The sequence below is a fragment of the Scyliorhinus torazame genome, chromosome 8 (assembly GCF_047496885.1).
Source record: "Scyliorhinus torazame isolate Kashiwa2021f chromosome 8, sScyTor2.1, whole genome shotgun sequence".
Classification (NCBI taxonomy): domain Eukaryota; kingdom Metazoa; phylum Chordata; class Chondrichthyes; order Carcharhiniformes; family Scyliorhinidae; genus Scyliorhinus; species Scyliorhinus torazame.
The window spans coordinates 210,749,952-210,766,849 of record NC_092714.1 but is presented as its reverse complement, the minus strand read 5'-3'; the positions used below and the strand labels follow the sequence as shown (position 1 = coordinate 210,766,849).

Below are 16,898 nucleotides of genomic sequence, written 5' to 3'. Positions count from 1 at the left end.
AAATCACAAGTAACAGTTTTATCCACGAGACTAGGGTCTGTAACAGACTCCATTCCAACATCATAACACTCGGTATTTTGTCATAAAGTTCACTCTAGGCAAAAATGTCATCTATTTTCCCATAGATATCTCAAAGAAGAATAACTAATTGTTTAGAAGACAATTCCAGATTTGAACGCTGTCGCTGGGAGGAGTATAAGAGGCAAAGATTTGTTCTGGGTGCCTACTTTAAAGTAACAAATGGCTTAAGTTTAACAAGGGCTTGTTAGATTGGATTGGATTTTGTTTATTGTCACGTGTACCAAGGCACAGTGAAAAGTATTTTTCTGCGAGCAGCTCAACAGATCATTAAGTACATGAAAATAAAAGAAAATACATAATAGGGCAACACAAGGTACACCTTTAACTGAATAAATGATCCACTTTAAACAGCGAAAATGTTTGGTAATGCAATCTGCCTTTCCCCACATTGCACTGACATTTTAACATACTGAAGTTCAAAATGTTTGGGATTAACAATTATAAAAATTGAATCTAGAGTAAGAATCTCTATCTTGCAGAATATTCTCGATGGAATATTTGCAAGTATAAAAGTTTCAAAGAGCACTGCAGCGGTATGGATTAGTGATCTAAATCTCACCACTTTATTGCATACCAATATCAAATAACCACTTGTATGAGACAGAAAAAAAATAAATGTTACATTTTGACTGCAAATCTTTATACAATATAGAAATGGTATAAGCAAAATTATTTAACACAGCACGTTATTTACCGATGCCTATTGGGGTTGGTTTTGAAAAGAATAGTTCAAAATTCAGAGAATGGTAATTTCAGTAGTTGAATTTTGGTTCAAGCCTTCTTCGTGCCGTAACATGTTCACCTTGTCAAAAGCCAAACGACCTTTCACACCTGCACAATGAAATGAAAGAATGTGTAACAGACCGCCACATGTTGAACAATAAAATAGATTTGTCAGGCAGATGTTCATTAGCTTGATTTATAAATTTGGCGAAAATAATTTGGTTCGGGAGAATTTTGCTGATTTTCTCAAGATCAGTAGTTAACAATATTGTGGAAGGAACTCATGAACTTGAGTGGGTTTTTATGACAATTGACAATAGTTTCATGGTCACCATTAGACTTAATTCCATATTTTTATTGAATTCCAATTTCCCCATATGCCATGGCAGGATTTGAACCTGGGTCCCCAGAGCATAGCTCTGGGTCTCTGGATTAATAGTCCAGTGACAATACCACTGCGCCACCATCACCCCATTAGGAGGACGAAGGAGTTATTAGCATGATCGGGATAGGGGGCAATTGGGTGGTAAGTGGCATAGCTGAAGAAGTGTGGGCCGTTGGGTGGTAAGTGGAGCGACAGAGGAGTGCAGAAGAGATTTCCAGATAATGGAGCCAATGTACTGAAGGTATAGCTACCAGTGACATGCTGAAGAGGTTGGCAGAAGAGACCACAGGAACACAATCATGGGGGAGGAATTGTAGCACTGTGTACACAATGATAGTACATTCAAGGATGAGAATTCTGGAACTTCCAGTGGTGGCCATGGAGTGAGTGGTCGCTTATTTGGTAGCCCCCGCTCGTGGTGGACCTTTGGGACCTTTTCCCCCGACTGATGGGGGATTTGATTGGTAAAATAGGAGACTGGGGAGGTAGAGGAGAAGAACCCCCCCACCGGTTTATGGATTTGTGGGCCAGAAGTGGTCTGCAAAGGAGAGATGGTTGGGCAAAGAAGGGAGTAGAGTCTGCAGCACAGGAAAACATGGCGAATGTTCAGGGACTCGGATTATCGGCCCAGTGGTCAACGGAGCAGCTGGTAGAATTCCTTCAGGAGAGCTTTGCCAAGCAAAGACAAGAATACCTGGACCCAATTAAGACGGGGACTGATCATGTGGAGCAGAGATTGGAAGTCCAGGGCTAGGCAATCCAGAAGGTGGAAGAGGCTGTGGCTGAGCACGAGGACCAGCTAACCGCGATGGCGGCGGAGATGGAGCTGATGAGGGACCACCAGAAAAGGCTGCAAGAGAAGGTGGAGGATCTGGAGAACAGGTAGCACAGGCAGAACCTGAACATCATGGGCCTCCCAGAGGGCAGTGAGGGATCGAACACCGGGACATATGTGGCGCGTATGTTTGAGAATCTACTGGGGGAAGATGTGTTTACTTGGCCCTTGGAGGTGGACAGGGCGCATAGAGCGCTTATGAGGAAGCCGCAGATGAATGAGCTGCCATGGGCGATAGTGGTACAAATGCCCCGGTTCCTGGACAAGGAGCAGATCTTGAGGTGGGTCAGGCAGACGAGGACCTGCAAATGGGAAGAGAACGAGCTGCGTATTTACCCAGGACTTGGATGCGGAACTGGCCAAAAGAAGGACTTAAAAAGTTAAATTGGTCCTCTTCAAAGGGGGTGAAGTTCGGCATGTTGTACCCAGCTCGTTTGTGGGTCACGTACGAGGGTCAAAAATTTTATTTTGGATCGCCGGATGAGGCAATGAACTTTAAGGATAGGGGGCTGGCAGGTAATGGAGGACATTGAACCTGGGGGCGAGTAACTCTGTACCTATGTTGCTAAATTTGTTTTCTCTTTGTGTTTTGTATGTATGGTTGTTTGTACCAATTTTTGGGCCGTTGCACAGTTTTGTATGCGGGTTACCTTTGTTCTTAGTGGAGGATGGTGGGTGGAATTTTCTTCTTTGTGTTTGTTGGGGATTGCTGTTTTGCATATGTATGTTCGTGCGGGGTGGAGGGATGCTTGGTGCCATGGGCAGGGTAGCTGGGCGGACTAGCTCATGGAAGTGCAGCGGGGGAGCAAGCAGGTGATAAGTTGTTATGGGGGGTTGGGATTGTTATTTTGTTAGTGAGGGGGATTGGCGCTTAGAGACAAATTGGAGGTCGATGAGGGTGAACACCCAAGGGCGGGTTGAGGAGGTGCGTGACGCGAGCTGGAGGCTGGCCCAAGAAGGGTGATGGTTGACCAGCGAGGGGTGAGGGGGTTTGCCCCCCGACCAGGCTGATCACATGGAACGTGAGAGGGCTGAATGGGCCAGTCAAAAGGGCTCGCGTGTTCGCGCATTTGAAGAGTTTGAAGGCAGACGTGGCAATGCTACAGGAGAGATCCGTGGAGGTTCGGATGGCCAAGAGCGAAGGAGTTTTCTTTTTTCTCCCATGTTCACAAAGTGTACTCCTGGGTTGATTTTTCTTTTGTTTTGAACAAGGTTTTGCTGGCGGGAGAGGTGGATGCCGAGTATTCGGCGATCGTTGTGTCGGACCATGCCCCACACCGGGTGGATTTACGGGTGACCAAGGAGGGTCAGCGCCCGCAATGGAGATTGGATGTAGGACTGTTAGCGGATGAGGGGGTGTGCAGGCAGGTGAGGGAGGCCATCCAGAATTAAATGACACGGGGGAAGTTTTGGCAGCAACGGTATGGGAGGCGCTGAAGGCAGTGATTCGTAGGGTGCTAATTTCGATTCGGGCTCATAAGGAGAAGGTGGAGCGGGCAGAGATGGATAAACTGGTTAAGGAGATACTCCAGGTGGACAGAAGGTATTCTGAAGCCCCGGAGGCAGGGTTGTTGAAGGAGTGGCAGAAGCTGCAGATGGAGTTTGGTCTGATATCGACAGGGAAGGCGGTGGAGCAGTTGAGGAAAGCGAGAGGGGCGCTATACGAGTATGGTGAGAGGCCAGTAGGATGCTAGCACACCAGCTCAGGAAAAGGGACGTGGCGAGGGAGACAGGAGGAGTGAAGGATTGAGGGGGGAACATGGTCTTGGACCCAGCGGGGGTGAACGGGGTGTTCATGGAGTTTTACAGTCGGAGCTCCCAGCTGGGGTGGAGGGAATGAGGCAGGTTTTGGAAGGGTTGAAGTTTCCGAAGATGGAGGAAGGGTTGGTGGAGGGGTTCGGAGTCCCGATCGGGATTGTAGAAGTAGTAGAGGGATTCGGGCCATGCAGTCGGGCAAGGCCCAGGGACCAGACGGCTACCCAGTGGAATTTTATAAGAAGTTTTCTGCAATGGTGGGCCCGCTGCTGGTGAGGGCATTTAATGAGGGAAAGGAGCGCGATGTTCTTCCCCCAACAATGTCACAGGCTTCGATCTCATTGATCCTGAAGCGGGAGAAGGACCCAGAGCGATGTGGGTCATAAAGACCAATCTCCCTACTGAATGTCGATGCCAAATTGCTGGCCTCGAGGATAGAGGATTGTGTTCCGGGGGTGATGGGGGAAGACCAGGCGGGATTTGTCCAAGGCAGACAGCTAACGGCCAATGTTTGAAGGCTCCTGAATGTGATCATGATGCCCTCCAATGGAGGAGGGCGGAGGCGGTGGTCACTATTGGATGGGGAGAAGGCCTTTGACCGGGTGGAATGGAATTATTTGTGGGAGGTCCTGGGACGGTTTGGGTTTGGGCAGGGCTTTATTGACTGGGTTCGGTTGCTGTATCAGGACCAGTGGTCAGGCACCGGTGGCAAGTGTGCGGACAAATTGGGTGAGTTCAGACTACTTTAGACTACACTGGGACGAGGCAAGGATGTCCCCTCTCTCCATTGTTGTTTGCCTTGGCTATAGAGCCATTAGCGATGGCGCTGAGAGCGCCAAAGGACTGGAAGGGGCTGGTCCAGGGGGAGGAGTGGGGGGGGGGGGGGGGGACACAGGGCTTCGTTATATGCAGATGACCTACTCCTATATATTTCTGACCCATTAGGGGGCTGGGGGAGATTTTGCAGATCCTAGGGGAATTTGGCTGGTTCTCTGGGTACAAATTGAATATGGGTAAAAGCGAGTTTTGTGTGATGCAGGCGAGGCGACAGGAGAGGAGACTGGGGGAGTTGCCGTCGCTACTTGGATATTCAGGTGCCACAAGGATGGGAGCAGATACATGAATTAAATCTGGCCCGATTAGTTGAACAAATGAAGGAGGACTTCCGGCGTGGGACATGCTCCCGTTGTCACTGGCGGGGAGGGTACAGACCGTAAAAATGACGGTTCTCCCGAGATTTTTGTTTGTTTTCCAGTGCCTCCCTATTTTTATACCAAAGGCCTTTTTCAAGCGGGTGAATAGGGTGATATCTGGGTTTGTGTGGGCGGGTAAAGGTCCCACGAGTAAAGAAACTGCAGTTGGAGTGGAGTGGGGGAAGGCTGGCACTACCAAACTTTACGAACTACTGGGCGTCAAATATAGCCGTCATTAGGAAGTGGGTAGTGGGGGAGGGGTCGGTGTGGGAGCGGGTGGAGGCGGCCTCATGTAAGGGCACAAGTTTGGGGGCATTGACCAGGAATAAGGATGGAGGCCGTGACAAAAACGGGGTTCGTGCGGTGCCAATGATGTATTTTATATTCCCAATGTTTGGATGGAGGGAATTGTGCCCTCTCGACCGAATGTCAGCCAAGTAATCATTGTGTGAACTGTGCTTTCACATTCTAAGGTATATAATTGGAACCATTCATTGTATTATACAACCAGCATTATGGCTTTCTTTTTCATTTTGATTGTCCTCTTTGATTTACAATAAGCCTTGCACGCACAATGGCTTATAAATGTGTAATGCCAAAGAAACAGACAAAAGCGCCATGTGAATAGCCATATTTGTAAAATTTCCCACATGGAAACATAGATAACCATTTTACAGTTGGACCAACCAAGTATACAAACAATGTCATTCAGAAGTGTTGAGGAAAGTTTAAGCTAAAGTGAATGCTGGAAATCTCAAACAAAATGCTGGAAAAAACAGTAGGTTTGGCAGCATCTGTGTTGAGAGAAACAGAGTTAACTCTTTAGAGGTGAAGAGAGGTAAAATGTGATGGATTTCTTACTGTGGAAAAGATGGAGCAAAATTGGTCTGGGATAGATGGGCATTCAGGAGAGATTTAACAAGGATATCAAAGGGAGTGTTAATAGTAGGTTTAAAGACTAGAAAAGGTGTCCTTGGTGGCTTAAAAGGTCAGATGGCAGAATCTGTTACTGGAACAAGAGTCATTGCTCTCTGAAAGCAAAACAAGTTACAGAATTGGGGGGGGAGGTCGCCCGGTGGGGAGAATGGTCAAAATGAAGAACCAAGTTCATGGCATGAAGTTGTTGAACTCAATGGTTCTTCTATATGTGCTGCTCTCAATGCTTTTCCTCTTTGTTGTGGAAACTGAAACCAGATTGGGTGACTGCTTTGCGGAGCACCTTCATTCAGTCTGCAAAAGTGACTCTTGACCTTCCCGTCTTTTGTCATTTCAATTCAACATCTTCCTCTCTTTTTCCATCTTTAGCCTTCTGAAATGTTCTGGTTCTGAAATGTTCTGGTAAAGCCCAATGCAAACTGGAGGAACATCACCTGATTTTCTGATTAGGCACTTTACACCCCGAGTTCAACAGCTTCAGACCATGACTCACTCTCCTCCATTTTGATTTTCTTTCCTCTTTTTGGACTCCAAAGGGCCACACTTTTTTTTTTAATGTTTTACTTTCAGAGAGCACTGACTTGTTCTGCTATCAATACGTTTTGCCATCTGACCTTTAGGCCAGCATTAGATTCTTCCTGCACTCCCTTTGACTTGTGCCTACGACATCTTTGTCAAATCTCCTGAGCTCCCACCTATCCCTGACCTTCTATTTTGCTCCAACTCTTCCACCATATAAAGTCCATCCCATTTCTCCCTCTATTCAGCTCTGAAGAAGTCACTTGGATTCTGCATTTCCATCGGTGGGGAGAAAAGCAATGTTGAGTGAAGGAGTTAAGCTAATTGGTAATGCCCTCAAGGTAATAGAATATCAAGACACAGCATTAAGGTTAACAAATGAATAATAGCCACTTGGATGAGATATTAGAAGGCAACTGGTACTTTTTCAAATGTACTCCACCAGGAAGATCGCAAATTGATGAGAAAAGAGAATAGAAAGAGTTTATATTTCAAGAATAAACATTACCAAAAGATTGGAGGGCTTCTCTTGCTGCGTCTCGCACATTCACTCTTTGAGAGTGGCACAAGCTGGCAATCTGTTCAATGCTTTCCACAGCCTTGAAGGAAGAACAAATTGAGAAATTCTATTACCTGTGTAAGAGCAAGTTTAATAGTTCTGCTACATCTTCCAATTGTTTCCCCAACTCTTCATTTGTGTTTGCAACACAAGCAATTTGATAACACAGTAATTTTCATGAGTTGCCCACCAAGCTATTTTCTTCACTTCAAAAATTAGAATGCATCCTTTGTCAGATTTGGTCAGTCCAAAACTACAAATCACATTTCAGAATGCCTACAAAGACTTATAAAGAGATGAAATAAATACACTAGAACTTAGCTCCAGAACATTTGTCTTAAACAGCGGAGATCGTGGCATGGTGTCACTGGACTGGTGAGACAGAAAACAGGCTCATGCTCAGGGGATGTCAGTTCAGGGGACGTGGATTCAAATCCCACCAAGGCATCTAGTGGAATTTGCATTTTATAAATCTGGAACATAAATCTAGCTTAATGGTAACTAAGATATTCATCATCAAATGTAAAAACCTATCTGGGTCACTAATGCCCTGTCGGGAAGGAAATCCACCATCCTTATTTGGTCTGGCAGACAGGCGACTCTTAACTTCCCTCTGAAATGGCCCAGCAAACCATTCAAGTTCAAGGACAATGAAGGATGGACAACAATTTATGGCTTTGCCAGTGACACCCACATCCTCTGAAAGAGTAAACAAATGTTTGATTAAGCACGACATTTGGAATACGAGTTTGTAAACTTTGGATGCAAAATACCGAATGGGGGGGAGGACATAATTATTTTGAAGTAGACGTGAAAGCTGAATCAGGAATGGCTGGTAACATAATGTCCTTACATTAAAAGACACTTTCATGTCGCTGGTATAATATTTTTGACATTATGACTGCAGCTTTCCAGCCACAGAATCCTTACAGGGCAGAAGGCGGTGTGGTAACCTGACGGGGCCTGGTTTTGAGCCCAATTAAATTGGATATTTAAAATTAAAGAATTGGGCACTTTAAATCAAACTGCAATCAAAGCTCAGGCATGCTGTTGGGAATTAGCCAAAGTCAAATACACAATCGACTGACAACTGCCAGAAATATGTCCGGAACACACCCATCAATCACTCAGCAGGAGATTTTGACATGACCGGTCAATTGTCAGTAGCTCAGATCGAGCCAAACTCTCAGGCTCCCAGAGTTTCTGCTGTTATCTTGTATGGGAATCAACCAGAACATTGGGTGCTGATACTCCACCCCGCGGCCTCATGGCAGAAAGCCAGAGGAAATGGAAAAAGGGTGTGATGGAGGGTGGATGAAAACAGGCACCTGAGGCATATCAGCAGTGAAGACTCCAGCCAGAGGCAATCGAGACATCTGAGAAGGAAGGAAGGAAGAAGCTACCAGCGAAATGACGGACCAGAGTGACTCAAGAATCGGACCCACAGTTTGATCAAGCCATCTTTGTGATGTTATAACTGAATCTTGGGTGTTTCTAGTATTATATATTTTGGGTTAACTGTACGCTAATAAAGATTGTTGAATTTATATTTGTGTTTATCCTTTGTCCTTCTCGCTATTAAAAGACACCTAGGTAAAACTTTGATTAAAATATTGGTCGAAGTATCTGAGGTTTGAGTTCTAGAGTTCTAAAGGAGATAGCTGAAGAAATAGTGGAGGTGTTAGTTATGATCTTTCAAAAGTCACTGGAGTCAGGGAAAGTCCCAGAGGATTGGAAAATCGCTGTTGTAACCCCCCCTGTTCAAGAAGGGAACAAGGAAAAAGATGGAAAATTATAGGCCAATTAGCCTAACCTCGGTTGTTGGCAAGATTCTAGAATCCACCGTTAAGGATGAGATTTCTAAATTCTGGGAAATGCAGGGTCAGATTAGGAGAAGTCAGCATGGATTTAGTAAGGGGAGGTCGTGCCTGACAAACCTGTTCGAGTTCTTTGAAGAGATAACAAATAGGGTAGACCAAGGAGAGCCAATGGATGTTATCTATCTTGACTTCCAAAAGGCCTTTGATGAGGTGAATCACGGGAGACTGCTGAGTCTCAATTGGGCCCATGGTATTCGAGGCAAGGTACTAACATGGATTGACGATTGGCTGTCAGGCAGAAGGCAGAAGGAATAAAAGATTCTTTTTCAGAAAGGCAACCGGTGACGAGTGGTGTCCCGCAGGGTTCAGTGTTGGGGCCACAGTTGTTCTCTTTATATATTAACGATCTAGATGACGGGACTGGGGGCATTCTGGCTAAGTTTGCCGATGATAAAAAGATAGGTGGAGGGGCAGGTAGTATTGAGGAGGTGGGGAGGCTGCAGAAAGATTTAGACAGTTTAGGAGAGTGGTCCAAGAAATGGCTGATGAAATTCAACGTGGGCAAGTGTGAGGTCTTGCACTTTGGAAAAAAGAATAGAGACATGGACTATTTTCTAAACGGTGACAAAATTCATAATGCTGAAGTGCAAAGGGACTTGGGAGTCCTAGTCCAGGATTCTCTAAAGGTAAACTTGCAGGTTGAGTCCGTAATTAAGAAAGCAAATGCAATGTTGTCATTTATCCCAAGAGGCTTGGAATATAAAAGCAGGGATGTACTTCTGAAGCTTTATAAAGCACTAGTTAGGCCCCATTTAGAACACTGTGAGCAATTTTGGGCCTTACACCTCAAGAAGGACATACTGGCACTGGAGCGGGTTCAGCGGAGATTCACATGGATGATCCCAGGAATGGTAGGCCTAACATACGATGAATGTCTGAGGATCCTGGGATTATATTCATTGGAGTTTAGGAGGTTGAGGGGAGATCTAATAGAAACTTACAAGATAATGAATGGCTTAGATAGGGTGGACGTAGGGAAGTTGTTTCCATTAGCAGGGGAGACTAGGACCTGGGGGCACAGCCTTAGAATAAAAGGGAGTCACTTTCGAACAGAGATGAGGAGAAATTTCTTCAGCTAGAGAGTGATGGGTCTGTGGAATTCATTGCCACAGAGGGCGGTGGAGGCCGGGACGTTGAGTGTCTTTAAGACAGAAGTTGATAAATTCTTGATTTCTCGAAGAATTAAGGGCTATGGAGAGAGAGCGGGTAATTTGAGTTGAAATCAGCCATGATTGAATGGTGGAGTGGACTCGATGGGCCGAATGGCCTTACTTCCGCTCCTAGGTCTTATGGTTTGCAGACAAAACATTGACACAGATGGAACTTTGATAAGAAGTTACCACGTTGCTCCAAATTCGAACCCAGTCTTCTCTGACACTCCGTCTGAGCCTGAATTAAGAAGACAAATGCTCCACGTGACGGACAGAAGGACTAATACAGATTTTGATCAGTAAATTGAACCATATTGAGCCATAAACTAGCTACCTGGAGCGCAAGGTTTACAAACAGTACTCAGTAGTAGTATAGGCGAGAGAATAGGGTAAAGTCTGGTAGGGAATTTAGTGTCAACTGGACCCCTCTCCCGGTTTGGGCAGCACGGTAGCACAAGTGGATAGCACTGTTGCTTCACAGCTCCAGGGTCCCAGGTTCGATTCCCGGCTTGGGTCACTGTCTGTGGTCTGCATATTCTCCCCGTGTCTACGTGGGTTTCCTCCCACAGTCCAAAGACGTGAAGGTTAGGTGGATTGGCCATGCTAAATTGCCCTTAGTGTCCAAAACGGTTAGGAGGGGTTATTGGGTTATGGGGATAGGGTGGAAGTGAGGGCTTAAGTGGGTCGGTGCAGATTCGATGGGCCGATTGGCCTCCTTCTGCACTGTATGTTCTATGTTCTATGTTGGAAGTATGCCCATAAGGAAGTGGATAAATGGGCCCCCAAACTCTCTAAAGCGATTGTGATCGCAAGGAGATTTTCAAAGTCAAATGGGACAGAGAAGCCCAGATCACCCAATTAAGGCAAGACAGAGAAGAGCAGATCAGTCAATTGAAGCAGGATAAGGCGGTGCAAATAATACAGTTGAGGCAAGAGAAAGCTCAGATAATCCAGTCCAGGTTGGATAAAGCAAAGCTCAATCAATTAAAGCAAGAAAAAGATAGTCAGGTAACACAATTAAAGCAGGACCTGGTGGGTGCTGCCGCGCGCATTCAGCAACTGGAAACAGGGAGGAAAGAAACTGCGTTAACGTGATACACATGAGCCAGTTCCAGGCTCAGTACGATAAAATTAAATCACCCAGCGCGCCGTCAGTGAGAGGGAAGCCGTGCTTAAGCAGCTAGAGGAACTCAAACTAAAATGCAAGCTGCAGTAAATCAGAAGCACAAAGGGACTTGGGAGTCCTTGTTCACGATTCACTTAAGGTTAACATGCAGTTTCAGTCGGCAGTTCGGAAAGCAAATGCAATGTTAGCATTCATATTGAGATGGCTAGAATACAAGACCAGGGATGTACTTCTGAGGCTATATAAGACTCTGGTCAGACCCCATTTGGAGTATTGTGAGTAGTTTTGGGCCCCGTATCGAAAGTAGGATGTGCTGGCCTTGGAAAGGGTCCAGAGGATGTTCACCAGAATGATCCCTGGAATGAAGAGCTTGTTTTATGAGGAACGGTTGAGGACTCTGGGTCTGTACTCGTTGGAGTTTAGAAGGGTGAGGGGGCATCTTATTGAAACTTACAGGATACAGCGTGGCCTGGGTAGAATGAACGTGGAGAGGATGTTTCCACTTGTAGGAAAAACTAGAAGCAGAGGACATAATCTCAGACTAAAGGGACGATCCTTTAAAACAGAGATGAGGAGGAATTTCTTCAGCCAGAGGGTGGTGAATCTGTGGAACTCTTTGCCGCAGAATACTGTGGAGGCCAAATCACTGAGTGTCTTTAAGACAGAGATAGATAGGTTTTTGATCAATAAGGGGATCAGGGGTTATGGGGAGAAGGCAGGAGAATGGGGATGAGAAAAATATCCGCCATGATTGAATGGCGGAGCAGACTTGCTGGGCCGAGTGGCCTAATTCTGCTCCTATGTCTTATGGCCTTAAGTCTTCTTTTTTTTAAAAATTAGAGTGCCCAATTCATTTTTTCCAATTAAGGGGCAATTTAGCCTGGCCAATCCACCTAGCCTGCACATCTTTGGGTAGTGGTGGCGAAACCCACGCAAACACGGGGAGAATGTGCAAACTCCACAGGGACAGTGACCCAGAGCCGGGATCGAACCTGGGACCTCGGCGCCGTGAGGCAATAGGGCTAACCCACTGCGCCACCGTGCTGCCCCAAAGTCTTACACCAAACAGGATGGACAGAACCACAATGTGACTTACGTGATACAATCGAGAACATGGCACAATACCACATTTTAAATGGCTTATACGAGGTGGAAGAGATTAAACTCACACTGATATGTTTAAATCCCGCAATCCGATCTGCCCTTACCGAACCTCGAAACGTGGCGAAAAGAACCCTACTCAAAATGAAGGCAGCCATTCTGACGGCCGGAGGGTACAATATCGGGACTATCCAGTGGACGGCCTAAATAATTGTCAGCAAAAGAGAGGGGAACTCTGATGGCATATGCTGGTCAGCTCTGGAATCAGTTTATTGGTGTCATCAGGCAGTTAAACAGAGGACAATTAACCCCCTACCACAGGTCAACATGGATTTGTACCCTGATCGCAAGTGTCACCGACGGAGGTCAGAAGGCATGCAAAAACTTTGGCTCCGATGACAATGGCCACAACGGAGCAAGGGTTATCCGCAATATAACCCGTGCTTGCTTGGGGGCAGGACGTCAAACAGATGAGTGCTGCCAAACCCACAAAACCAGGAAAGAAACATGAATGGCCCTCGCCGACGGGACTTTGGCCGTTCGGGGGCGGAGAATGGCGGAGCAGGCTTCCAGCAATGGCCCCAGGTAGATGCTGCACGGCGCGGCGTACTTTTCGGGGCCCGCAGGATCAGCCGCGATTTCGGTGTCGGGGTGCGGAGAATCCAGTCCGATGATTCTGGAAGTGAGTCAGCGGAGGGTGATGACAAAATGATGGTTTTGAGGACGTGATAAGGTAACAACACTGGACATTAAACCAATGGTGGAGAAGCTTACTCCAGAGGCACCTGGTGATTATCTCAGGCCTCTGAAATGGATGCGGTGGTCAGCTCCCTGCTGCATGAGGTCACTCCACCAGAAATAAGTGGGAGGAACTGATGACTATCCCGATGTGTAGCGCAATGGATCACACACAGATACTCGAGCAAGACCAGGATGACCCAACGCCTGGACCGTCATAACCAGAGACTGTCTGCATCGTCAGTTCCAGTGATGAGGAGCCAATGCAGCGAGTGAGGAAGGGGCAACACCTGTTGTCGTAGACCTAACCTCCACCCAGGCACCAGAAAGCAAGGTGCTCCAACATCCAATTGAGGGTGCAGAATTGGGCGTGGTCACCCCATGGTGACGCGTCAGCGCCTCAGGTTCCACCTGAGCATCCGCATACTTCCAAGCATGGGGTGCAGACCAAGACCGAACCTGCCAAGCCCAATCATAAAAAGAAAAGAATTCACAAACTAATTGTTAAAACAAGAAGGAGAAAGAGGAGAAAACTGGGAGCGCTCACTCATCCCACTGGCAAAAACAAAAGAAAAGAAAGCAATTTGATGACCAACAAGTCGGAGACAGAAAAAAAAACACAACGAAGAAGTAAACACCATCGTTGGAAGACACGAACAAAGAAGCTGGTGATGCACGTGTGGCAATCTCGGGTGCATGCCTTTCAAAGGCACAGTATAAAGAGGATATGAAGCAAGAGACCAGCATAGAAACTAGTCTTTGAAAAGGCTGGAAACAGCACAAGTGATCACAGGGGTGATCCCATGGGAGAGGCACATTGACCTGCGTGAAAGGGACGGACACTGACCATGCATATCATGTTAATGGACACCCTAGTTAAACCTGTTATATTGCTTATGACTAATGTATAGAGTAATGATAGTAATCATGTTTGTAAACAAACTTCACTATCTCCTAAGGAAGGGGGATGTTGTGATATGCCTGTAGATAATATTCCATGTATGCAGCACTGTGACCTCCCACCAGCAGAAGGCGTCAGATATAAGTCCGGGCAGATCTGGTGATCCTCAGACGGTTGTAAGACGTACATGAGGACAGTCGTGCATAGGGGTACACGGGACTCGAAAGAAACTCTATGATAACGTGCTCTGTATCTGATCGGTACCTTACCACGGATGCATTAATAAAATCCTGCTTTGGACAAGTCACCAGCAGTTCTGTAGATTCCTTGCTGGACAACAAACACCGAACACAACAAGTTTAATGCCACCTACATGCGAATCCCCGCTCGAGGTATCCGCAGGAAAATACACAGGCCGAATTTCTACCATTGGGGAACTTTGGATCAAAAACCCACAGAGATGGCTGAAGATCCAGAAGCACAGAGCATATTAGCCAAATATACACAGGTGTTCACCGACCACGAGCATGATTGTGGTCGAATGACAGAAGAAGTAATGATAGAAGGCCCTGATCCAAAACCCCAGAGACAGTACGGCTTCAAGGGGAAGTGGGGGAAGCAATTAGCAGTTTATTACAACAGGGAGTCTTGCGCCCCATTGCCTCCCCTAATAACTCCCCGATATGACCAGTAAGGAAACTGGACGTTTCCTGGAGACTCACAATTGACTATCGTATGGTGAATCAAACAACCCCCATCACAGCCTCCCCTTGTTGCTACTAGCCCAGAAGCCATGATTTTGCGAGCGCCGCATGCAAAATATTTCACAGTTTTAGACTTCAGTAACGGCTTCTGGTCCATCCTTTTAGACCATTACTGTAAATACAAATTTGCCTTCATGTTCCAGAGACAGCATTACACATGGACATGTCTACCACAGGGCTCCACAACTCCCCTTCCATATTTCATAAGAGGCTTGCGAAAGGTCTAGATGGGTTTTCAAAACCACAATGTTTGGTTCAGTATGTGGACAATCCCTTCCTCCAAACCGAGGCCAGGGAGGAACACTTTAAATTGCCAGAAGAACTGCTGGACCTCCTCACTACATTAGGCTTGAAGGGAAACCCCAAGAAAGCCCAAATCATCAGACCACAAGTCTCCTACTTGGGTACAGTAATGACCAAGGGGAAGCAAGAGATTGAAGGGAAGCAGATCGAGTCCATAACACGCCTTCCCCTACCGAAGGACATCAGCTCGTTGCGCTCCTTTCTAGGTTTGGTGGGGTACTGCCAGAACCACATCGACGGTTTCACCACGAGAGCCGTTCCCCTTTCCGAGCTCTTATGGAAAAACAACCCATGGAGGAGAATGCTGAGTCCCAGGCTAATAGAATAGATGGCATTGAGGTACGTAGGGAAGAGGTGTTGGCAATTCTGGACAGGCTGAAAATAGATAAGTCCCCGGGACCTGATGGGATTTATCCTAGGATTCTCTGGGAGGCCAGGGAAGAGATTGCTGGACCTTTGGCTTTGATTTTTATGTCATCATTGGCTACAGGAATAGTGCCAGAGGACTGGAGGACAGCAAATGTGGTCCCTTTGTTCAAAAAGGGGAGCAGAGACAACCCCGGCAACTATAGACCGGTGAGCCTCACGTCTGTAGTGGGTAAAGTCTTGGAGGGGATTATAAGGGACAAGATTTATAATCATCTAGATAGGAATGATATGATCAGGGATAGTCAGCATGGCTTTGTGAAGGGTAGGTCATGCCTCACAAACCTTATTGAGTTCTTTGAGAAGGTGACTGAACAGGTAGACGAGGGTAGAGCAGTTGATGTGGTGTATATGGATTTCAGCAAAGCGTTTGATAAGGTTCCCCACGGTAGGCTATTGCAAAAAATACGGAGGCTGGGGATTGAGGGTGATTTAGAGATGTGGATCAGAAATTGGCTAGCTGAAAGAAGACAGAGGGTGGTGGTTGATGGGAAATGTTCAGAATGGAGTACAGTCACAAGTGGAGTACCACAAGGATCTGTTCTGGGGCCGTTGCTGTTTGTCATTTTTATCAATGACCTAGAGGAAGGCACAGAAGGGTGGGTGAGTAAATTTGCAGATGATACTAAAGTCGGTGGTGTTGTCGATAGTGTGGAAGGATGTAGCAGGTTACAGAGGGATATAGATAAGCTGCAGAGCTGGGCTGAGAGGTGGCAAATGGAGTTTAATGTAGAGAAGTGTGAGGTGATTCACTTTGGAAGGAATAACAGGAATGCGGAATATTTGGCTAATGGTAAAGTTCTTGAAAGTGTGGCTGAGCAGAGGGATCTAGGTGTCCATGTACATAGATCCCTGAAAGTTGCCACCCAGGTTGATAGGGTTGTGAAGAAGGCCTATGGAGTGTTGGCCTTTATTGGTAGAGGGATTGAGTTCCGGAGTCGAGAGGTCATGTTGCAGCTGTACAGAACTCTGGTCCGGCCGCATTTGGAGTATTGCGTACAGTTCTGGTCACCGCATTATAGGAAGGACGTGGAGGCTTTGGAGCGGGTGCAGAGGAGATTTACCAGGATGTTGCCTGGTATGGAGGGAAAATCTTATGAGGAAAGGCTGACGGACTTGAGGTTGTTTTCGTTGGAGAGAAGAAGGTTAAGAGGAGACTTAATAGAGGCATACAAAATGATCAGGGGGTTGGATAGGGTGGACAGTGAGAGCCTTCTCCCGCGGATGGATATGGCTGGCACGAGGGGACATAACTTTAAACTGAGGGGTAATAGATATAGGACAGAGGTCAGAGGTAGGTTCTTTACGCAAAGAGTAGTGAGGCCGTGGAATGCCCTACCTGCTACAGTAGTGAACTCGCCAACATTGAGGGCATTTAAAAGTTTATTGGATAAACATATGGATGATAATGGCATAGTGTAGGTTGGATGGCTTTTGTTTCGGTGCAACATCGTGGGCCGAAGGGCCTGTACTGCGCTGTATTGTTCTATGTTCTATGTTCTATCTGGACCGAGTGACACAC

At 46.5% G+C, this 16,898-nt stretch overlaps 1 protein-coding gene across 5 annotated transcripts in view; it reads right to left on the bottom strand.

Annotated features, from left to right (window-relative positions):
* Positions 1-262: 262 nt before the first annotated feature.
* ripor3 (RIPOR family member 3) overlaps positions 263-16,898 on the bottom strand; it is a 412,703-nt gene continuing 396,067 nt past the window's right edge. For all 5 annotated transcript variants that reach the window (XM_072514737.1, XM_072514735.1, XM_072514736.1 and 2 more), the window contains 2 exons: positions 6,936-7,026; positions 263-912 (listed from right to left, as the gene is read on the bottom strand). In XM_072514737.1, the coding sequence (XP_072370838.1) occupies positions 818-912; positions 6,936-7,026 (186 nt within the window). In that variant the 3' untranslated portion in view covers positions 263-817. The remainder of the gene's footprint in view (positions 913-6,935; positions 7,027-16,898) is intronic.